We start from the raw sequence: 23,706 nt of genomic DNA, 5'->3' as shown, positions 1-23,706 counted from the left end.
ATTTTTGAGGTGTTGGCATACCCCACCAGGCCTGGGGCCCTGCAGGCCCTTGGCTGTGTGTTACCCTAGTCGGATCCAACCTCCAAAGCCACACCAGCCTTGTGCCAGCACCTCCCGCACCGCGGTGGCCTCGGTGCGGTTCATCCTGTGCCTTGGAGCTGCTCCATGACACCCCTGAGGCACCTGCAGGGCTCGCCCGGGCCTGGCACGGCAATGAGTGAGTGGGCCGGGCCTTGCGCGGCCAAGGGGGTGCCAGGGGTGGGTTTGGTGGCGCGATGGCCGCTTCGGTGGTGTGTCTTGGGCGGTGTCTGGGGACAGGAGTCATCCGGGGATGGCCGAGCCAGCGGTGGGGCAGCAGGGCATCCCTCACACCCCGGCCCCTCCCGGAGCCCCTCAGCGGGGCCGCGCCGCGGGGACTTTTGTCTGGCCTTAGGTGCGGCTGAGCCAATCACGGCTAGCCGACGGTGAGTGACAGCCGTCCCGCCAATCAGCAACAAGGAGTGCCATGCCCATAGCCAATCAGCGCAGAGCAGACGTAGTGCTTCACCAATGGGCTCTCAGCGGAGAGGCAAGGCGCCCCGGAATAGACAGGGAGGCGGGGCAGAGGGGAGAGTGGCAGGGCGCTGCCTACTAGGAGCTCGCCACTGCGTTTGAACCGCCCAATGAGGAGGTCGCAGGTGGGAAGGACTTGCGGTGCGTATAAAAGGCGCAGCGGCGCGGGCGGCGGCCGCAGTTGTCACCGGTGGCGGCGGGAGTGGTCGTGAGGAGCTGCTCTCTCACCGGGACTGACACTGTACAGGGTCCCTACTTTGGTCCGGCCTTTCCGCCATGACCACCACGGCCACGTTCCAGGGCATGGACCCCAATGGCAGGAACAGCTCCAGGTCTGCGGGGGGCTCGAGGGCCGCAGGGACCCAGAGGGCGATGGGTCTGGGGGTCCCGGGGAAGGCATGTCCGGAGCAGCTGCGGAGCGGTGCTAGGGCGCGGTGCCGGGCCGGGGGCTCGGCCGGGCCAGGGCTGTGGGGATGCGGTTCCTCCCGGCCTCTCCCGGGCGGGTTGGCCTGAGGCGGGGGCGGCCGCGCCCACGCGGATGGGCTGTGGGGGCATCCCGGGGCCGCGCCGTGCCCGGGGGAGGGCGGTGCGGGAGCCGCCGAGACCCGCCCGGGCCGCTCGGTGCGGCCCCGCCGCCGCCGCCGCCGAACAAAGAAGGGAGGTGACTCCCCGCCTCGCCGCGCAGCCACGGCGCGGGGGCGGGGGGCACCGCGCCCCTCCGCCCGCCTGCCTTCCCCCATCGCCGCGGCCCCGCGCCCCTCGGCCCCGGGAGCCGCCGCGGGCTGGGTGGGGCCGGGCGGGCTCCATTGTCTGCGCTGCCGGCCCCCCTGCCCGCCCCGCTCCGCTCTGCCCGGGGGGGCCCGTTCGCTGCCGCTGCTCGGGGCCGGGGTCTCCCCTTCCCCGGGCCCGGGTGCGACCCCAGGGCTCGAAGGGGCGGGGGGAAGCGGAGCCTGTCTGGAAACAAAGAAAACTTGGCAGGTTGGTCTGGAGGAGATGCACAGCGCTAGGTCGGGCACCCGCGATCTCGGGAGTCACAGCTGGAGAGGATCGCGTTTTCCACGCTCTCGTGGCTTTTATTCCTGTAAGGTTTTGTCCTGACAAAACGGATGCTTCCTGTTCCCTTTTGGCTTTTCAGGGTGTATTTTAAAGCGAAAAAAAAAAAAAATCCTTACAAACCTTGTTTCCGAACCTTTTACCAGAGCTCTTCCTGGAGCTGTGGGTGGATTGTCAGTGGACATCACTGGGTATCAGGTGGAATTTTAACAGCATTTCATTGCTTGAAGTGTTAAACGTGGCTTTCATAAAGCAGGTTACAGCATTTCGAGGCTGTGAGAGGCTTCTAATAAAATCTGTCAGCCTTTACCTGAGGTTGGTAAAAGGGATTATTCCTTTTTAACAATTCGAGTGGGGGATACTTTCCCCCCATCCTTCACTTGCCTCTTCTGTTAATGTCATTAAGTCTGTCAGTGGAAACTGTTGTGCCCTTAAGAGAGTAGTAGTTTCACTGCTTTGGTAAAAAAAGGGGATCTAAGGCTTGGAACAATCCTTGCTTTGAACAGACTGCTCTTCAGATTAGTAACTGCAACAGCTATAACTACAAAAATAAACCTTCTAAATGTTTCCTCAGAGAAGAAAAGGTAAGGAGTGATTCAAGGCCATTACACGACATCTTGATTCAGAAAGGAGACAAAACAAGTCAATAAAACATTCTCTCCAGTCTGCTGGGATCCTCCCATTAGCAGCTGAGCATTAGTAATTCTTAGAAAAATAATTTTGTTACAAAAAGTATTTTTTTTTTGTTATGTAACAGTAAATATCCTTGTCACACACCTTTAGGAATTTCTCTTGCCTTGGGGTGTTTGAGCTCTGTAGGCTGGAGAGGTGTTTTTTGTGTTGCAGCTGGAATGTAACAGGCACAAATTCTCCCAAGATGTGAACTGTGCAATTGGACATGCTTTGTGTTGAATTCCCAGGTTTGGAGCATTAAGAAGCTGGGTGCTGTTTCCTGTTCTAACCATCCTTAGTTTGTCCTGATTTTCATTTTGGAGAACTGGAGGTCTTGAAAGCCCAAGAAGCCCCAGGTTCTCTTGGTGTCTTCACATCTGTCTGGGAGTTTTGAAAGTTCTCACACACAGTTTTGTTCTCCTGGCTTTTGTCTGGTTTCTCCAGCTAACCTAAGAGCTCCTGCTTATGAAAGCAAGATAAGGAGGAGTTTATGTTTCAATATTTATTTTGCTGCAGCTGTTCATTTTGGTTGGGTTCTGCAGGTTGGAAAGCAGACTGCAATCAAGCTCTTGAAGTACTGAGCAGGCTCCTTTTGTGTCTGAGAGCAGATTGTTAGATTTAGGTTACATATCTAGAGCTTTGTACACGTGTCACTCCTAATAATAGTCAACTCCAAGCTGTTTAATTTCATCTTTTACTTCTAGACCTGCAGCATGCTGCAGACTTGAGGGTTTTTTCCTGAGGAAACAAATTTAAATAAAGGCTGCAGCCCCCGGCCATCAGTGGTGCAACCACTGGTTCAAACTTCAGTCTTTGCTGTGCAGCCAGTTTGAAGATTAATATCCTTCCCAGGGTGCTCTTTAAAAAGCTGGAATTTTACATGCCCACATAGTTATTTTTACTTTTTTGTTTGGCTCAGACTGGTGGGAGCAGCCCTTGGTCTGATACTGGATGGAACAAGGGCATGAGCAGGGCGTGAGAGTGTTTTATTTTTGTAAGTGCCACTGAAGAGCAGTGAGACAGTGCCAGGATGAAATTCTGGCAGGAGCTTACCTGGATAGTTGGAGTGATGTGCTGGGAGTGCAGCTGGGGGCTGGCACAGGGTGTGAAATAAAGCTGCCTCTCTCCACAGAGTGCTGCGTCCTCCCGGCGGCGGCTCCAACTTCTCCCTGGGCTTTGATGAGCCCCAAGAGCAGCCTGTGAGGAGGAACAAAATGGCATCCAGCATCTTTGGAACTCCTGAGGAAAACCCACCCTCCTGGGCTAAAGCATCAGGTAAGGCTGTAGTGCTTTGTTTCCACATCTGCTGGCCAGCATTGGTTTATTTTGTTCATTTGAGTCAGCCTGATGCTGCTGGTGGCTGGTGTGGAAACCTGAGTTCCCTACCTGCTTGGTACTTTGGGGTTATAAACAATGTCTGCTTGCAGAGAATTGTTTGTTTCTCATTAATTTCTTCCAGAGGGGTTTATTTTATGCAAGTGATGGGCATGTTGCAGGCAGAGAATTGTATTTTGGATGCAATTTCTCCAGGTCACACAAGTGAACTTGTGCCTTGCTGATTGGAGTAGCAATGATTGCTCTTGATTATTCAGAGGAAGTTTAGCCTCGTGTTCTCACACTGGGTTTTAGCTTCCCTTTCTGCAGAGCACTGCCAGTATGGGTGGCCTTGGGACCCCAAACTCCATCTGCTTAAATGACACCCTCACTGCATGGGGTGCTGCTGTAAGACAATAATTTGTGAGTTATTATCTAAAGGACTTTTTAGAAAGGTAAAGCTGTAATTTCAAAGAAAAACCTCTCCCAAAGTATCCAAACCTGTGACTATTTATGATCTGCTTTTACATTAAGTTTATCTTTCAACCTGATTAGAATCAATCTTTGTTTTTAGGGGCTAAGCCAGGTGAAACCAGAGACAGCTGTGAATCCTCTGGACCACAAAGAACAAACTCAACTGAGGCAAACTGTGGAGACTTTGTAGATCCCAAGGTCAGTACTTGACTACAAAGAACCTGATAATGGACAATTCACACTCTGTGTGGGATTGATTTATCACGGATGTTCACACAGTTGGAAGTATTGTAGGATTTGAATCCTTTCTCTCAAATTTATTTTATCCTGGAGGTTCCTCTTTCCATCTGATACAGTATGCTGAGGAAGGAAGGGCTGGATTTTTCACAAGGACCACTTTGTAGAGCTCTTAACCCATCTCATTGCTGAAACAGTAATGAAGTGATGTGAAATCTAATTTCAGCTCTGTGTGTGATTGTGGGTTTAAACATCTCACAAACAATAGTTACTACAGCAGACTGTGTGAGTCTGACAAAGAGCTTGGTTTCACATCCCAGCAAATTCTTACCTCAGTAATATCAATGCTTTTTTGTTTTAATAATACCATTGGGTATGTTATTTTCTATATAAACTCTACCTAGTAGCAATATGGAGCATGGTTGGTAGTGTTAATGAAAGGTGTTGAGTAAAATTTGCTAGATATGTAATTACATTTAATGGGAAGAACAGGGTTCTTTTGAAACACAATAAATTCAATAAAAAATGTAAGTAAAATTAACTTAGATCCATAGTAATGTTGAATAGCCTATATTTGCATGAGCAAAGTGGAAAAAAGAAATCTTCAAATCTGAATTAAAATTCTCCAGCCTTAGATTTTCTGAAAAGAACTGGGTAGGTAAATAATTATCTCAAACTTTGTAGCAGACACCTTTTATCTTAGGTTTTATTTTTGTTATTGGCATCAAGCACCACAACCCATTTCTGTTATTAATTGCAGCTTTAAGTCACAAAACTGTTCTTTGTTACAAAAAAATGTCTTGTTTCAATTTAGCAAATATAAGTAAGTTTATTTTCTGTGGTATATTTTTCAGCTATAAATTTAACATTTAGTCTAATTCTTTCTACTAAATTGTTTTAAATACTGTGGTTCTCAGCTTTGCAAACAGATTCTTCCCTTGTGGAACACTTGACTTTCATGCAGTAATTCAGCTGCAAACAGCCTGAGACTTAAGGAGATACATTTGTGTCAGTTTCTGTGCTTTTTTTAATCCCAATTTCTGCAGTTTCACTGTGTAATTAGCAATGTTAAATCTATGAAAGTTGATAAACCTGATGCCATTGAGGAGCCTTGGCTGCTGCTGGAAGACATCCTATCTTTGTGCCAAACTGCAGCCTGAGAACAGATTCAGCATGTAAAGAATGTTTAACTGTTTATGTAGTGAAGGAAACTTCATCAGGAAGAAAAAAAAGCTGATCTGTGTATCACAAATGAGGTTAAATATACCCTGGACAGAACAAATGGTCTTGGTCTTGCCAGCAGATAAATGCAAAGAGTTGCTCAGTAGAAAGCAGAGGATACTCAACTCTTGCTTGTTGCTGTCAGTGTAATTTTTTTTTGCCCTTCCTGCTGGGCTGTGGGAGTATTGTGGATTCTGTCAGTGCTGCTTGATGTGGGATGCTCTGTACAATCAAGTGTTCCTACCCACCTCTGTCCTTCACTGTGGGAATAACAAATGTGCCACATGTCATCAGGATTACTCCAATGTTTCAACTTTTACAAGTATGTTAGGCACATAAAGAACTGGTTAAATTATAAGTCAATCTTGTAAGAAACGGTGCTTACAAACCCATGATTTCAGTCTGCAGAATTATGAGTGCAGAAGCCACTGTTCCACTCTTGGTTCTGTCCCTCAGAGGCTGTTGCTGCTCTGAAAATGCCTCCCTGAGCCTGTGGCTCAGAATGTGGTGCCACACAGAGCAGTGTGCCCAGTCACCATGGTCACACTGTGGAGGAGTATCCACTCCGTGGAATAGGAAAATGCTTTTTGAAACACAAGATGTAACATGTTCCTCTCTCTTTTCTAGGGAGGAGATGTTGGTGGTGACATTTTTGGTGAGTAACTTCCTTGGGCCCCTCTAGTAAATACCTGTTGCAGGTGGCTTTGCAGTAGAAGAGGATGTAGGATCTATAAATGGTCATTTATGAGGAGAGAGGCAGCCTGGGGTTGTTCCTGGAACCCATCAAATCAGCACTGTGACCAACTGCTTCAGTGGAGTGTGGGCATGGAGGGAAATGGTGCAGTGCTGTTGCTCATCAGGGTAAGAAGGAGAACAGTCCTACTGGTTTGTTTTGCCAGCAGCTGTAAGATTTGTCTAAGTACTAGAAGGTAAGGTGGATACTCTTGCCAAGAGTTCAGTAATTGAAAGGCCATGCTGCTGTTAGAGTTGCTTATAATTAAATAGGACAGTCAACATAATTGATTTTAGTTTTAGCAGTTTCCTTCTTTCCCATTGTATTCTCATATAGCAAACTCCACGTTCACAGAAAGAATCAAACCCAGCTACTGCTTCTGCAAGTGTCTGCCTTAACCAGCTCTTGACTTCCTCTTGGTTTTTAAGTGCTGATTCTTGCCAAGGAAGTTGATCTGCATACTGCAAATCTCCTGTAAACAAGCATTTCCCCTTCAATTGCTTTTTCTAGCTCTGAGGCTGGAAATGTCTCCTTTGCAAGATTCACTTCAGTAATGTCTGACTTCCTGATGACAGGAATGTGTGAGTTGACTGCTGCTTTCCAAGTGCTACTTTCAACACCTAGGAGTGGTGGGACATCCCAGAGGCCATTAGCACCTCCATGTCCTGGAAGGACTTTTGCTGGGAGGGGGAAGAGCTTTTCCTGGACATTTCCACCACCTCTGAGTGGGATCTGTGCTCAAAATAAGTGTTGGCTCTCTAGCAGGCTGTTTCTAATTTAACTATACAGGCTCTAGGATTTCTTTCCCATGTCTGTCTGATCTTAATTAGCACTGTAGGCATCTAGTGTTTATGCCTTGAGTAGGAGGATGTGGTTTGCTAATACAAGAAAACTGCTCTAAGGGCTCTGCTGCTTTTCCTGGTGCTTGTTTAAACCAGCTCCCCACAGGGCAGAGGAGATCCCACTAACAGCAGGGAGGTGAGAAAGGCTGAGATGCCAGGAAGCAGAAATAGGGCTGCCTGGGATCAGGACAGCTGGCTGGAATTGGCAGTGCAGAGTGGTGTCCCTGACTTTTTAAAAAAGTTCACATTTTCACAGATGTTGTGTTCGTCCTTTGTTTCTGGCAAGTGACAGTGAAGGAAGTTCCTGTCAAGGGTCAAGTGAATCTATGCTGGGAGGTGGTTAAAAAACAAGTGTTATGGAAAGTAACTGGAATTGTTTCCTGTAGTGGCCATGACTTAAAATTAAATTTTTGAAGGTGGCCAAGATGAAATAAAAATGGCAGGCAAAGGTTTGAATGTTAAACTTCCACTGATGGTACTTAGGAAGGAATAGAAATTAATGTCTCCTGGAAATGGTGTCTGTGGCAGATACCTGAACATCCTGATGGATTGTTAAATGAATTCCTACCATTGATTGCTTTGGGTGTTGTAGCTCAGTGGAGCCCAGCTTTGCTGATCTGGCTGTCAATCCTCCCATGGATTTTCCTGCCAGGGGAGGGCAAGCCTGGGCTGCTGAACATCCCACTGGCACATCTGTGACTTTGTACTGGCCTTGTAGGGCTGTCTCTGGGGTTTGGAAAGAAACAATGCACACACTTCCACAAGCTGTCTGCTGACAGGTTCACAGCCAAATTCTTAACATGTTTCATTAAAACATTAAAAAAATTTCTTCTTTTGAACGTGGAAATTACTTTCTGCATGTAACTGATTATAAAACCCCAAGTATGTGTTAGGTGGGATGTGTGTATATATTAATCAAGCCTATCTAGGGTAAAAAACTCCATTTCTTTAGCAGCATGGCTCTTGTTTCCTCTTTGGGAGCTGTAGTTCCTTTCTGGGCATCGGAGTTCCCAGTAGCTTGCAGTGCACTCAGCAGGGAGCTGTTTCAGGGATTAGACCCTTTTTGAGAAGGATCCTGTTAGTTTTACCACTTCACTCATCAGGTTGGCAAACTTACCTTGATTATGTGGGAAGTGCCAACATGTATCAGCTACACAAAGAGCTACAGAAACCTCCCCCAAAGCTTCCTGTGCTGGTAATTCTTGTTTCTTTTGTGATTCAGGGGCAGTGTGAGCTGAATGAATGTGAGCAGCTAAGGAGAATTAGATAGTTCCTGATTGAGTGTCAGCAGTGCCTGACTGTACATGACCCACAGGAAGGTGGAGCCTGGATCCTGCACAGAGCTGGGACTGTCCCCAGTCAGGGACATTCAGCACTTGCTGAGTCAGCAGACACTGGGACACAGCAGCTACAGGAGCTTCAGGCTTAAAATGTGGTGTTAACTGTTTGTTTCAGCTGTGTTGGGTTAATGAGCAGAGAATCTGTAGTGGAGATGATTCCTAATTTTATAGGGACTGTGCTCAGATGCTGGAGTTCTTTGAGATTATTGTAAGCATGGATATAATGGAGGTTCAGTGGATACAAGTGGGGTTTTGGTGTTTCTGAGAACATTTTGCATTGAAAAAAAATAAACTGAGTTGACACAGGATGTGAGGAAATCTGCTGCTAGGGGTAGGAAGAATAGGAAGCAAAGGGTAGGACTTAGTAATTACCTTTCAGGTTGGAAAAATGAGCTATGGGATGTGGGGCTGAAGGTGGTTTTATTCAGTGCCTTTGTCTGTGACCTGGAAAAGGTAATGAACAGTGAAGTCTCCAATTTTGTTGGTGATATTACGTCTTTCAAGAAGTCAAATTGTGCTGATGGTGGGAAAATCTCACTGCCAGAAGGACTCAGCTAAATGAGGCAGGTGGGTATAAAGGCAGGATAATCCCTGTGTAGGCAAGTGTAAAGTAATGAATCTGTGGGGGGAAAAAACCCCAAAAACTCGACCATGCCAGCCTTGTGTTCAGCTCTGTGCTGTGGTGCTCCCATGATCTGCCTGAAGTCCTTCCCTTTGAAATTCTTTGAGGTGTTTGGAGGTGCCAGCAAAATACTGAATGTCATCAGGGAGAGGATGGAAAATTACATCATTTTTTCTGTAAACAATGGTCATAACCCCATATCTTGAACTGTGCACAGTCCTTGACACGTGAAGGGCAGGGGGTTGTAGTGGAGGTGAAGGTGAAAGGGGTGCAGACTGGAATAGTTGTGCCTGTTCAGTTTGAAGAGAAGGCTGGGGGAGGGAATTTGATCAAGATCTGCTAAATCACGAGTGCAGCAGTTCTCCCAACCCAGAATTAGTGATCATGAGAGGAAGCAAGGGATCTGTTGAAACAGGTGAGGTTCATCTTCACCCCCAATATAGGGGCTGCTTGGTGCTGATTTGGGCCTTTGGCTGAGAGCTGGTCATGCTGGTCTGTAAAAATGTGATGCTGGTGCACTTGCTGTACTCAGCTGTCAACAATGCAGATACATCAGTTGTTTGCTCCAGTATCTAAAGTGCTTCCTGTGAAGATTTCCTTCTGTGCCCTGTCTTCACTTGTGGTTGCTCAGAAGGATTTAAAATAAAATAAACCATCACATGCTTTCCAGGGAGTGTACAATCAGAGCCTCCCCATGCATGGCTGTTCCTGGTGTGTCCTGTGTGAAGCCTCAGAAGTGTGTCAGATCCTTTTCCCTCCAGTTAGGAAATTTGGGATGCAGTTTGAGCTCTTGCTGGTGCTGCTGTGGCTCCCAGCACCTGCTCAGACCTGGGTGACAATGCCAGAGTCACAATACTGCTGATTATACAGAGAAGATTTAAGCCTTAAGCTGCTTGTCATTAAAAAAAAAAGAATTTGTGGTGTCACCTAATGTGAATGTGGCTCTTGAGACTGAGCTGTAAGGCCTTAGATTTCATCTGAGAAACACTTCTGAGAGCTGAGTCTGCCCTGCCAGTGGGTGACAGCATTGCAGTGTGTCTGTACCCCTGGACAAAACTGCCAGGAGCTGAGCTTCCATCTGAGCCAGCCCAACATCTGGCTCTCATCATCCACATCAAACACTTTAAAAGCTTCTTTTCTTCTAGAAAACACTGAGGCTGATGTAGAAGCTGCCCCAGGTCAGAGTGAAGAAAAGTCCCTGCCTGCTGCACCTGTTCCTAGCCCAGTAGCACCAGCACCTGCACCCTCCAGGAGAAATCCACCCGGTGGCAAGTCCAGCCTAGTGCTCGGTTAAACCTTTCCCTCCCTGACTGTTTTGAACTCGTGTCTGTTTTCTTTCCCCCATGCTTGTGATCTGCACAACTTGAGCCTGACTGTACATCTCAAATTTCTTTCATTAAAAAGAAGCACTTTATGTACTCCATCTTTTTTTGAAATTAAAGGTTTTTTTCCACTTCTGTCCTGTGTTTCCCCCAGATCTACTGGAAGTGACATGAGTGTTTTCTAGTGATAGACTTGAGGGAAAGCTTTATGAAGTATTGTAATGTAATTCAAAGGAGAGTAGCTTGGTTCTAAGTGTGCTTAGAGGGTTTTTGTACTGAGATTTTTTTTTAGAACCCCTTAGCTTTACAAGGGTCTAGAATCCTGGTTAACCAGGCCAGCAAACAATCAGCAAGAGCAGTCCCTTCCTCCACATGTGGGATTTAGGGATCTAAAAGGCTTCATTTGACTGCATGTGGTAAATGCCTTGAGCCCTGGTGTGCCATATAAATCATTAAGTGGTTAATGTACACCATGCTGCCTTTAAAAACAAAATAAATCTTGATACTGGACTACTATGACACAGAGTCTGTGCCAAATAGAGGGCTGATGACCACAGCCACCTGGCCTAGTGCTGGGAAGGGGCTGATTCAGATGTTATTCAGCAAAGGTGGAGTGGATTGTATAAATAAGAATTACAGGGCATTTTTTTTTACAAGTGACTCAATGCTGTGCATGATCATGCTGGTGCTTGACCATGAGGTGAAAATCTCATCCTTTAAAGTGTGTGTTGTAATTTCACTAAGCTGGATTGTTGCTTAAAAGTAAATAATATAGAAATTTTGAAGCAGTGTTTCCTGTGTGGGTTTTATTTCACGGGTTTGGTTTTGCTTTGTTCTCAGTTGTCTTCCCCTGCTCAAACAGAGGAGAGTTCTTACACCTGGCTTGAGGTCACTACCATGTGCATCTTTCCCTGAAGAGAGAATCTGACTTACTTCTTCATTTTTGTCTTCTAGATCAGAAGACAAAAAACTCTGGAATACAGCTTGATATATATATAATCTGTTTTATCTTACATACTGGTTTTTCTCAAGAAAACAGAAAAGTTTTATTTTCCTCAATCAAAAGTAAAAAAAAAAAAAAAAAAAAAAGGAGGACCCTAAAAAGGGAGGAGGTGGAATTGAGACCAAACCATGAAGTTGTCTGCTGTCCTGGAAGGGCTGTGCTGCCCAATAACGATAGCAGAGGATCTGTGTGGAGCTGTTGTGCCTGCTGGTGCCTTTTCCACCCTTCTGGAAGAACCGGTGCCTGAAAGCACCCTGGGGGGCTGAACCCATGGAACTGCATTTGTTCTGAGGTTGTTCCTCCTTTCCTCCATCGCGGGGAGTGGGAATTCCTGTAGCTGCTGAGCACCATGTGTAGAGAGCATGGGGAATAACCCGTAAATTAATATTTCCTTTGCAAGCCCCATGCCCAGGGGAACCTGTGGATGCTCCTCGCTGGCTGCTGAGGCTGCGGTGTGATTCCTCCTCCTCGGGGCGGGGACCTGGCACCGGCGAGGGGCGGCTTGTGTGGCTTGTGTTCTATCGCTGCCGGAGCCCAGCCCAGCTTGTGTGCTCAAGCTTCTGTGGCTTGTGCAGTGTTGCTGCCGGAGCCCAGCCCCGCTCCCTGCGCTCCGCCCCATGTGCGTATTCATGATTAATGAATATACATCAGCGTGTGCCGAGCAGGGAGCGCTGCGCCCGCGTGTGCCGGGACCGGGACCGGGACAGGGATGGGGAGCGGGGCCGCGCCGCTGCGGGTGCTGCTGGACATGGACGGGGTCCTGGCCGATTTCGAGGGCGCGGTGCTGCGCGGGTTCCGCGCCCGCTTCCCGCGGGAGCCGCGCGTGGAGCTGGCGGAGCGCCGCGGGTTCTCGGTGCGGGAGCAGTACCGCAGCCTGCGGCCGGACCTGGCGGTGAGTGAGCGCCGCACGCCCTGCCCGCCGCCTCTGCAAAGATCAGGGCTTTAAAAAAAACTGGTATTGCCTGCAGGGTTTTTATCCGTGTATAGATGGGATTCGTGAGTATAAATAAGTGACCGTCTTGGGTTGCAATACAGGATGTAACCAAAAATGTGTATTCTGTCACCATCTGTTGGAGCCGGGTGGGGCAGTGGCCCTTATCTCCGTAGCACATATTATCTGCTATAATAGGCCATCTTTCAAATCAGGTGGGGCAGTCATCTTTATCTTTTCCACAGCCCATCCTCCCTCCAAGAAGATATCATCTGCTAGTAAACCAGTAAATCCCACTGTATGACTGACTAAATTACATCATCCTATTAAGAAATGCTCCAGCCAGGGGGAAGTGTATAAATAAGTGACTTATAAATAAGTGACTTATTTACTCACTTAAACGTGAATATTAAGTGCCTTAAATAAGTCATGTTTATTTACGTAAGATAATACCCAAATTCATGCCTACTCACTATATTTACAGGTTACAGTTCCAGGAACTTCTGACCGTCAATAGTCATCGATCAGAGCTCTGGCAGCTTGGAAATGCTGACTGGATTCATACTCCTGTCAGCCAGAGTAAGGAGCTTGTACTTCTCTGTAGGACAGAAGGGAAATGAAATTGTCATTTCTTAGCAGCAAAAGACCCCAGGTTTAGTACATGATCTTAAAATGAGCAGTAAACTTCTCAGGGAAAGAGTCCAGCACAGCCTGGATCAGCATCTGTTCCATTTCCTTACAGGGTCCTCGACTCTGGTGGTGACCAGAAGGAAAGATGAAGTCTGGATTTACAGTATTTGTAATTTTGCCTTGCAAGCCTCTCTGCTACTCATTCAGCTAACAGCAAACATTAAAAATGGCAGCAGTTTGCCTGGAGTCTCCTCCAGCTTTCTCCTGGTGTTCCTGATCTCTCACCTGCCGTGCACTGGGTTTGTCAGGGTATGCAGAGGGAATATGGGTAGAGGATTTCATTCTGTACAAACCCAGATAGAACACAGGTAGTTCTTGTCCTGCTGTGGAGTTCTGTGAGTGTGTACAGAGTGCTCAGGGAGCTCTGGGTAAGTTATTATTCTGCTGCAAAGCAAGAGCAAGAACATGAGTAGGTAAAGAAGAAGACGATTCAGTGAATGGTTTGATGGCAGAATTCCCACACAAAGATCCCTCTGTAAAGGCCTGGTTATCCTCCTGGAAGAAGTCACTGATTACCAGTACACAAATTAAGGCTGCATGAAACAGAAATACTGTGAATCCAGACTTTACCCTTCTGGTCACTACAGGACAGACGAGGACTCTCTAAGGAAACTGCTGATCTGGGCAGTGCTGAACACTTTTTCTGAGAAGTTCCATTGCTTCTTTTAAGATCTGTACTGGGCCTGGAGGTTTTTTACTGCTAAGAAATGACAATTTGTATTCATTTCACTTCTGTTCCAAAGTGAGGTAAAGGCTTCTACATCAGAGTAAGGGGCAGGAGTGCTGGATCCAGTCAGCATTTCCACAGGCTCCAAACTGCCAGAGTTCTGATCAATGACTATCGGTGGTCAAAAGTTCCTGGAACCAGAAGCCTGTAAACACAGTCAGTAGACATAAATTTGGCTGTTACATTGCATAAACAAACGTGATTTTTTGTTTAAATGAGTGTTCCTTAAACAAATCCCATGGGCAAAAAAAAACAAACCAAACAACAAAACAAAAAGCAAAAACATGTTGCAGGTAATTCAAGGGGTCATGACTTTTTTGTTTTTCTTTTTTTGGAAGGCCTACAGTCTGATCTCTCAGAAAATTGCCCTTTGTTCTATTTCTGGAATCCTCATTCCCTAATTTGGTTGATGCTCATCCTGTTCCTCCCCAGACCTTAGGTGTGGCAATGGAATAACCAGATAACTGGTTTGGATCCCACGCACACCAGCAGTGGCAGAAAGCTCTTATCTTGCTGTTCTAGCCTGACTTCCTAAGGAAATTAGCTGTATGGAGCTGGGCTGTGTGTCTGTCTCCTTCAGTAATCTCTGGAGCTTTGGGCTGGTTTAGGTATGTTTGGCAGAACAATAAAGCCATAGTTTTAAAGATTTGAGGCTCCTTTGGGTTTTATGTAAATGCCATACATTAGTTTAAAAACAGAGCCCTCGTTTGTTCTGCTATGGCTCTATAGAGTGTCTGTGGGACAGGAGAATCCCTGTGGAAAGTCTCTCCTTGGCTCCAGCTGCAGGGAAAGCTTTGGCAGGAGCCAGCAGCTCTCCCAGGGCAGTTTGTGGGGCCATGTGTCAATGCAAGGACACTGAGCCTGCAGTTTGTCAGTGCTGAAAGGAGGGGGTCAGCTGGACACGAGGGTCACTGGACACCAGAGGGTCACTGGACACCAGGCTCTTTGTGGCAGGTGTTGGCTATGCCTGCCCATGAACTTCCAGGGTGTGGGATATTCCTGTGACAGGGCCTGGGAAGTGCTGAGGTGGTGATTTATGCATTTACCACTTCCTGAGTGGTGTTCATGCTTAGTTGGTGCTCAGCAGCTGCCCCTTGAAACTTGAGCCGTTTTTGTTTCTGTTTTGATTGCAAGTTGATCATTAATTTCACACTGTAAATCCATTTTATTTAGAAGGACTTCTAATCCATTTTATCTTTTTGAAGATCTTTTCACTGCACTTGCTTACCTGCCCTCCTGTGTGTGTGGCCATTTTGTTGGTGGGGATTTATCCCCATGTTTCCTGGCCCCAAGCAGTTGCAAGAAAAGGATTCAACATCCCCACCAGTGGTAAAAACTTCTAGAGTTATTTTTAAGTCCTACAAATGGGAAAGCATAGGGACAGATGTAGTCCCTCCAGTTTTGTATCCAAATGGTTATCTTAAGTTAGAAGGAAACGTTCAGCATTGGTGGCATGAAAATGAGGAAAGAAAATGGTTTTACTTTCTTTTTCTAGTCACTTTTTTTATGAGAGGAAATGGCTTTTGGTTCCAAGAGTCATCAAATCAAATTTCTTTCTCCAACAAAGCCAGACTTTTTTTGATGTGGTGGAAACTTGCCAGTTTCTGGTGTCTTGCTGTAGGATAAAAGAGCTTTCAGACATGAGTCCCAAGTTTGTAATTCAATCTCCTTGGGAAGAGCTCCAGGGAATTGTTGCTGGGATCAGGGAGGCTTTGCATGGAAAACAGAGATCCAGGCAGATCTGATTGCTGTGTCTGAACCTAGACAGGCTCCTTAACCTCTCCTGATCTGCATGTGAAACCAGGCATGCTTCCAACTTGCTGCCTGTTGATTTATGAGCATTTGTAGGTGCTGATAACTGAGTGAGTTTCAGGATCTGGGAGCCTGGTTTAATGCTGAGACTTCCTCACAGCTGCTTAATTGAAATGAGTTTTTGTTGATGTTCCACTGGTGGTATAGAGCAAGGAGACCTTCAGCTGGACTCTAAAGAGCTGGACCCTTCTAAGCAAAGGTTGCAGTCTGCCTTTGAAGAATACTAAACAAGAATTAAGTTTTCCAAACTCTTGAGTGGCATGGGAATGTATGACTTTAATGCTTGTGGAAAAATGCTGCTTTGACACCTCTGAAGTTCACTATGTGACCCCAAGGAAGTTAAGATTTGTGTGTCTCAGGGTAATGAGATACTGGAAGCTTAATCTCACTGTCTGAAGGTGAAACTTGGGCCTGGAAGGGGCCTCAGTCCTTGGTGCTGCTGTGGGTTCTTTGCCATTATGGGATGTGGGATGAGGAAGGGGAAAACCCATCAGCTGTGTCCTGCTGAGAAATACTCATTTAACACAGGCCACTGGATAGTCACCAGGGAGCAGTTCTTAAAATTAACTAACCAGAGCTGGATTCAAACCAGTAAGTTTCCTAATAATAAAAGGTGTGAAAATGTCTTACAGTAAATCAAGAAAAAAAAGGACTGGAAGGACAGTCCTACCTGAAAATTGCCCTGAAAATATTGCTCTTCCTTTCAGAGATTAAAGTTGCCACTGTATTCTATCATATTAAATACCTTTGTGTCCCATTTTTGGCTACATTAGCCTGGAATAATCCTCCAGTAATCTTGTTTCTTTCCTATTTACACTCACTTAAAAATAATTCTACCTTTAGAGCTAACCTCCTTCACCACTTGACTATCATTAACTTCCTCTCTGGTCCATGTGGCATCCCACCTGCCTGTATGGAAGGTGGATTTACACCGAGAGCAGGTGCAGACAGAAAAGGGATAAAGCCCTTAATTGCAGAGCTCAGCCCAGTGCTGAGCCAGGTGAGAGGAACTGAGTCCCACAGCACCCTCAAACCCAGCCCAGATGGGGCTCATGGGGTGCACAGGTCACCTCACAGTGCCAGAGGTTCTTGGGCAGGCACAGGGATCAGCCCTGAACTTCCTGCTGCAATCTCAGACTTTGCACCAGCTGGGGAACAGCTCCATCCAGGAGCTCCTTCAACAACATTTTAAGTGGGTGATTGACAGTCAAAAAGCAGCAGAGACATGGAGCTTTCCCAGTGCTCCCGTGCTCATCCTCCCTCTTGCTGAAGGGATTCCCTGGTGTGGCTGTGCTGGGCTGGCCATGGGCACGGTCACTGTCTGAAGGGAAAGGGGCTGATGGCAGTGCTGTGTCTGCCCACAATTCCTGAGCCCTCAGCTAATCTCAGCCAAATGTGACACAGGAGGAGCCTCCAGCTCATTCCTTTGGTTTTCACTGGAGCCAGTGAGAGGATCCTGCTGGGAAGGGCTGGGGTGGGAGCTCTGCCTCCCTCAGCCCCTGACACTCCCGTGGGTCAGGGCTGGTTGTGGGAGCAAGGCCAGGCCAGGGCAGCTCATGAGCCACCACAAAGTGACTTCTCCTTTTGTGTGCCCAAGCTGGACCTTTCCCAGAACCCAAAGGTGAGAAATGTCATAATTCACTTCTGTGGGGAAGCAGCAGGCTGTTCACAGGGGGTGACTGGAGAGTGCTGTGGCAGCACAGCCACTGCTCATCGTGCTCTGTCTCCTGCAGGACAAGGTAGCCAGTGTCTATGAGTCACCTGGCTTCTTCCTCGACTTGGATCCCATTCCAGGAGCCCTGGAAGCTGCGCAGGAGATGCTCCACATGCAGGAGTAAGGGCACTTTGCACCCTGCTACTCTTTTCCAGGATCTAACACACTTTCCCCTGGCTGCTAACAAAGGCTGTTTCTTTTCAGCACTGAAGTCTTCATTTGCACGAGCCCTCTGCGGAAATACGAGCACTGCATCGTGGAAAAGGTAGGAGAGAATTGTTTTTATTTGGTTTAATTCTGCTTTTGGAAGTCCTTGCTGTTCCATACTACCTGTCCTTTCTAAAGACAGCAGCTGCTCCAGCTGCTGGGCTTCCCTCAATCCCTGTCTGAGGGATAGCTTCCCACACACAGAGCAGTAACTCAGGACAGGGAATCTCCAAGTGCCACATGATGCCAGAATTACTGAGGACCACATGAGCCCTGGGTTCTTGGAACTGGGACCAGCTGTGTCAGCAGGTGACAGCAAAGGAACTGTTGTGGTACAGCCCACAGGGATGGGGGATTCCCAGGGGATTCCACTCTGGAGAGCCACCAACCAACAAAACCTCCTTCAGTCTAAATCTGGAACCTGAGATGTCCCAGAAGATGTCAGTGCTGTGTTGAGGAGGCTGTGGTGTTGGGATAAATCCTTTTTGCCTGTGGCATGGGCACAATGGAAGGGGGACTTGGGTCACTGGAATGACTGAGATGGGTACAACCCATGTGTTCTGGGCAAGCAGCCAGTGCTCCTCATAAACTCAACAGTTGGGCACAGCCAGAGCAGTGCTGAGTGAAGGCAAAACAGGTTTAATCAGCATCCTGGGCTGCAGCCAGTCTACATGTGGGGATTCCCAGACACAGGTAAGGTTTACAGGGGAAGAAATTACCCTTAGGCCGGTGTGACATGAGTGATGAGCAAACTGAGAGCACAGCAGCATTTCTCCTGTTCCTTGTCTCTGCAGTATAAGTGGGTTGAGAAACACTTGGGACCCGAGTTTGTGGAGAGGATTATTCTGACCCGAGACAAGACCGTGGTGGCTGCTGACCTGCTGTTTGATGACAAGGACACCATCCAAGGTCTGAACAGCATTTCCACGGCTGGCTGCTGGCTGGGAGCCACCCCCCAGCTATTGCAGCTTTCCCCCTTCCCGCAGGCGCAGAGCCGAAGCCGAGCTGGGAGCACATCCTGTTCACCTGCTGCCACAACCGGCACGTGCAGCTGCCGGCCCCGCGCCGGCGCCTGCGCTCCTGGGCCGACGACTGGAAGGGCATCCTGGAGAGCAAGCGCAGGAAATAGCGCAGGAAGGGAATGCTGTGCCCTTCCCACTGCCAGGGCACCAGCCCAGCCCCTGCCGTGCCCAGCACCGTCACTGCAGGGATCAGCCACAGTGAGAAATGAGCTGCCCCTGTCAGACACAGCGCTCTGGAAGATTGCTCTACACTCAGTAATCTCTGTAGTGTTTTGGATGTTTGCTGTTGGAGAAGAGAAACTATAAACTACAAACAGCTGTGGTTGGAGTTTTGTGTGTGTTTAACCTTACTCCTGTTTAGTTTGTGCTGTCTGGGGGGCAGAGGGGAGAGAAAAAGAGGAAGAAGGCTCTCAAATGTGAGCAGATCCAGTGTGGGTGTCTGTCAGGAAGCACTGTAAACAGTAAAACCTTTTAAATTTTACGTATTTAGCCACCCTGGGTTGTTGGGCTTTCTCTTGCATCATGGCTGATAATGAAAAGAGACTGGCTGGCTTTGATTTCTTGGCCCATGTGCTTGAGTTAGAGTGGGCAAAGGCTGCAAGTGCTGGAGAAAAATATTCGTGAGCTCACACAGAACTGATTACACAAGCATTTAAGTTAATATTTTATTAACAGAAGCTTTACAAGACAGTTGTTCTCACGAGCCAGACTGCCCTGAGCCCCTCTCTTTTTTTTTAATTCGCCTTTCTCATCAGTGGTAATGAAAGACAAACCTACCACTTCTTCATTTATAGGGTAGCTACAGCCTGCCCTATGCAATGATTCTCTAGCTGGCTGCCTCTGCCATGATTAGAGGATGGCATAACTAGTGCCACAGGGATGAAGAGATTGTGAACTGCCAGGGCAGGGAAACTCCTTTTTCTGCAGGAGGAATAAGTTTCTGTGGCATTTCAGTGACTTGACACTTAGCATCACTTGTCACAGACACTGAAGGGGAGAGGTGCAGCACAACTAGCTAGGAACTGGAGTGGATCTAATTCTGCCCAATAACCCAAGCAGAACACCCCTCATTGCTGGGAAGGGTTATTTGTGCAAGCTGGTGCTGAGCTCCACTTGGCAAAGCACTTTCCAATGCGCAGCCATGACCCGCTTTATTTTAAATATTTGCAGGCTTATCTGTTGGCCCAGCTGCCATGTTAGTGCTGTTCCATCCTGTTTAACTAAACACCAGCACTGGTGGCACCAACTCCCCTCTTTAACGCTGCTCTTGACCTGCTGAGCAGAAAGCCAGAAGAGTTTCCCCTCTCCACAGCCCTGCTCAGTCCTTGGGCAGAGGGATCCCCACGGCCGTGTGCTTGCTGAGGTTCCTGGCCTCCTCCAGCTGGGGAGCAGTGCAGTAATCCTGCAGGAAGATGGATGCCAGGTTGCTGAGGCGCCGGTTGGCCGAGAGCGAGAAGCGCAGCATGCACTCCACCACGGGCAGCGCCGTGGTCTGCGCGCGCGACCGCGGCGTCGTCAGGAACATCAGCGCGCTCACCGCCGACACCACGGTCTCCTCGTTGGAGCTGGACAGGCAGTTGATGATGGGCTCCACCCCGTTGGCCTCCAGGATGTACTCTTTGTTCGTTTTATCCAAGCACAGGTTGCAAAGACCACCTGGAAAAGTAACAGCAGAGTGTCTGAGGTGATGCAAATTCACCGCTCATCCTGTTTCTAACATCCACACCTACATCTACATGGATGGAAAATTCTTAACGGTTCCCTAGGCCATTTTTTTTGATTCTTTCCAACGATTTACCACCAGCACACTCCTCCTCTTGCACGTCATTAGAGGGCACTGTTACTGCTGTACACAACTGCTTCCACAGAATGATTCCAGGAATGCTCACTCATCCCTAATGGAAGACACTAGCCAGCAGCTTATTGCAGGTGCTACAGAAAAGCCAGAGAACAGAGGCAACAGAGTTAGTGGCCAAGAATGTTTGAAACTTGAAACTTTGAGATGCAGCCACAAACTTTAAAAATCAAATCTGTTTAGTATCATCTCACAGAACCACTCACTGCATCAGGCCCTTCAGCTAATGCTCAGACTATGAAAAAGTGTGGTAAGGCAGCTCCTCAAAAGATTTATTAAAAAATGTCCAGTAAATATTCTAGAAGACTAGTTGCCAATAGCAGAATGGTTACATGGACCTGTACCTGGCAAAATCTATGTATTAATGACTGCTTCTCTACGGGATAAATTTCAGTAAAAAGTCAATAAGGAAGTGTTTAGGAAAAAAAAAAAACAAACTCAAATCCTTTCCAGGTAGTGTCTCGGTTAAGGTCTGTAAGGACATGGAGGGTCATGCCTGCCTCTGACTTCTCTCCCATTCTGCACTAAACGAGGCTTTATCAGCAGAGTGTCTGTTTGTTTTTGGAGCCCTGGGTGAATTTGGGGCGGATTCCCGAGCAAACCGGTGTCCCCCGGCCGGGTGACAGCCGAGCCCTTACCCATGGCAAACTCCACCAGGTTCTCGTTGTCCTCGGTGAGCATATCGAGGAACAGGTCCAGCACCTGGAGCTGCCGGAGGTACTCGTAGTTGCTGGGATCGTAGGCGAAGTTGGCCAGGTTGGCCAGCACCTGCTCCTTGGCCTCTGCAAGGGAAAAGGGTCGGGGGCGTGAGGAAATGCCGGACACGGAGAGGGCGAGCGAGCGGCGGCGTTTGTTACCTGTGCTGTCCGTCATCTGGAACTCGGTGACAAGCGCCTGCAGGTACTCCAGCCGACCCAGTTCCATCGCGGGACACCGCACCGGGCTGCCTGTTCCCCCGGGCAGCGTCGGCTCTGAGGCCGGGTGTACCGAGGAACAGGGAGGAAGCGGCCGCCCCGGCTCGGCGGAACAAGCCCGCCCGCCGCCATTTTGTGGGCGGGCGAGGGCGGCACCGTCTCCCCTCAGGCGGGGCGGGAGCGGCCGCCATTTTGTGGGCGGGGGGCAGATCCGCTCCTCTCCGGAGGAGGGGGGGGTCTGCTCCTCATCTCTTTCTTTCTAAATATATTTTATATGATTATATATATTTTTATGGAAATATATAAAAATATATAAAATATATAAAAATTAATGAGCCTGTGTCTAGGTATTTGACTGTCTCATTATATGGCAAAGCCTTGCTGTTTAAATGCTTTATTCTGCAAAGCAACTGACCTTTCCCCACTGATTACTTACTTAAAGAATTTTCACCTCTGTTTATATTCTGCTGTTCCATCCCAACGCTGCTGTTGTTGTGGTAGCTGCTCCTGGATCAGTTCCAGTTTAAAGAACGGGATTTAAAGTCAGGAAGCTGAGGGAGAACAGGTAGAAATAAGGCACAATACATGCACGGTGAGGTAAATTATCTGGGAAAAAAATGAAACAAAGCCAAAGAATGAATTAAAAAAGCAGCAGGTGATTCCACCTTGGTTGTACAATGGTTTGGGCAGGGAGTGGAGCAATTCCCGTGTCTTGAACTAAGCTCAGTGAAACCACCGCAATTTTACGTGCTGCAAGAGGGTTCAATTGTGGTTCATGTCATGTAAATATACAAGGTAAAGGTTAATAAAGATCATAAACTGTAGGAGTGGACTCTGCAGAAATTTGTACTGCTTTTATTGAAGCAATTACATGCATGGCTGTTCTTCTGTGGATAAGGCAAGGAACAGGCCATGAGAACACATTGTCTTTTGTGCTATCTCAAATACAATTGATTTTCATATCAAGCAAATTAGTCATGGACTAATCCACATGGCACCAGTGACAAGAGTGGTGGGCTGATAACCCACACAGCTGGGGGCACTAAAATATCTGCCCATGACCACATTAAATGGAAGGATGAGCAAAGAAGCTTCACTGAATGCAGTAATGATAAATATTTTAACATTGTAATGGTGTGGGAAGATGCAGACATGAAAGGGAAGATATTTATTTCTACCAGGTATAAAAGTTCAATCCAGGCTAAGTGCTAGCAGCTTCAGCTCTTAGCATGATTATCAACTGAATGTTTATGTATATGTCTAAATATATATATGCATTTTTATCTGCATATTTGGGGATATCTATCATACAAACTATGTCTATATTAGAATGTTTTGCTACTGTAGTATGAAATCTCATGTGTGCCTTTGTAAGTGGTAAGTGTTGATACACTTTAAAGCCTCATCTGTCATTAAATAGAAGGTGAATGAGTAATGTGGGAAAGCAGGAGCAGAGAAAGCAAACACAGGGAGCTAGTCCATACAAACAGAGCACTGCTGAAATTGACTAATAAGGGGGGAAACTGTGATTAAAAAGGAAAAATACAATTACTTCTGTTTATAAGAACTGCATTTACCCAGCCAATATTGGCTGTATAGTTTAATGGTCTGAGTGCTCCAAGCACTTTGCCAGAGCAGCTCCCAGAGCAGGAGCTGGTCTGGCCGGGGTAGTCACAGCTCCAGGGGTTGTTCTGGTGACTTCCATAGCACACCAAAGCCAGAATTCAGGAAATTGTAATTTCTATTTTCTTATAGCTACACAATTTCTTTTCTTGTAGCTATTGGCCATGTCTGCAAACAGCAAGCCAAGCTCATAAATTAAGTGATTTTGCACCTCAGAGGTGTCTTAGTGTGTAAGATTGCTGTAACCTTTATTTGGGACTTGTTGCTATTAAATACAAATAGTTAATATTAATATTAGTATTACTCTTTCCCAGGTACCACCCTGGCAGGGAATCTTAGGCTTTTACAGATCATGGTCTTGCAATATTTCAGTGTGAATTTCCCAGTGAATGTTTCATTTCAGTGAGGAAAGGTGCTTCTTGCCAAAATGCTTGTCTTGCAGTGGTCAGAATATCTTCAGTGATAAAGGAAGCAGAGGAGGGGCAAGAGGGGACATGGGGAGCAAGGAACATTTGATTCTAGTCAGTTTTTGTGGCTGTGCTGTTTCTCTGAGATTTGTAACCTGGCTGAGTTATTAGTGTTTGTCCCAAATTAAAGGCAGGGTTATTTTACTGTCTGCACATGTTAGAGAAACTGCTTCAGTGGAGCTGCAGTTGCCTTGTGTAAAGGGCTTAAACTAATGAGGAGAACTTTTCTTGGCTTCTTTTCCTTCTGGTCCCCAAGATTCCTGAGGACTGAGTGTTGCACCTGTAGGATCCCTCTGAGGGAGAATATTTATTATTCTGTAGCATGCTCATGTCCCTCCTGTTATCCTTTGCCAAGCTCC

At 47.3% G+C, this 23,706-nt stretch overlaps 3 protein-coding genes across 3 annotated transcripts; 2 read left to right on the top strand and 1 right to left on the bottom strand.

The window, feature by feature from the left end:
* The first annotated feature begins 585 nt into the window (after nucleotides 1–585).
* JPT1 (Jupiter microtubule associated homolog 1) lies at nucleotides 586–11,167 on the top strand. Its single transcript, XM_056505669.1, has 5 exons — nucleotides 586–884; nucleotides 3,410–3,552; nucleotides 4,166–4,263; nucleotides 6,151–6,178; nucleotides 10,206–11,167. The coding sequence occupies exons 1-5, from the start codon at nucleotides 829–831 to the stop codon at nucleotides 10,352–10,354; spliced, it is 474 nt and encodes a 157-aa protein (XP_056361644.1). The 5' UTR covers nucleotides 586–828; the 3' UTR covers nucleotides 10,355–11,167.
* Nucleotides 11,168–12,014: 847 nt separating this feature from the next.
* On the top strand, nucleotides 12,015–18,816 carry NT5C (5', 3'-nucleotidase, cytosolic). The gene is made up of 5 exons (XM_056505667.1): nucleotides 12,015–12,277; nucleotides 17,279–17,379; nucleotides 17,464–17,524; nucleotides 18,261–18,375; nucleotides 18,453–18,816. The coding sequence occupies exons 1-5, from the start codon at nucleotides 12,095–12,097 to the stop codon at nucleotides 18,593–18,595; spliced, it is 603 nt and encodes a 200-aa protein (XP_056361642.1). The 5' UTR covers nucleotides 12,015–12,094; the 3' UTR covers nucleotides 18,596–18,816.
* Nucleotides 18,817–19,131: 315 nt separating this feature from the next.
* On the bottom strand, nucleotides 19,132–21,511 carry ARMC7 (armadillo repeat containing 7). The gene is made up of 3 exons (XM_056505668.1): nucleotides 21,201–21,511; nucleotides 20,982–21,125; nucleotides 19,132–20,144 (listed from the first exon to the last, which is right to left on the bottom strand). Exons 1-3 carry the CDS (start codon nucleotides 21,265–21,267, stop codon nucleotides 19,807–19,809), a joined length of 549 nt encoding a protein of 182 aa, XP_056361643.1. The 5' UTR covers nucleotides 21,268–21,511; the 3' UTR covers nucleotides 19,132–19,806.
* Between the last annotated feature and the right edge of the window lie 2,195 nt (nucleotides 21,512–23,706).

The sequence above is a fragment of the Oenanthe melanoleuca genome, chromosome 18, assembly GCF_029582105.1.
Source record: "Oenanthe melanoleuca isolate GR-GAL-2019-014 chromosome 18, OMel1.0, whole genome shotgun sequence".
NCBI lineage: Eukaryota > Metazoa > Chordata > Aves > Passeriformes > Muscicapidae > Oenanthe > Oenanthe melanoleuca.
The sequence above is the reverse complement of the archived record's forward strand: the minus strand, read 5'-3'. Positions and strand labels throughout refer to the sequence as shown.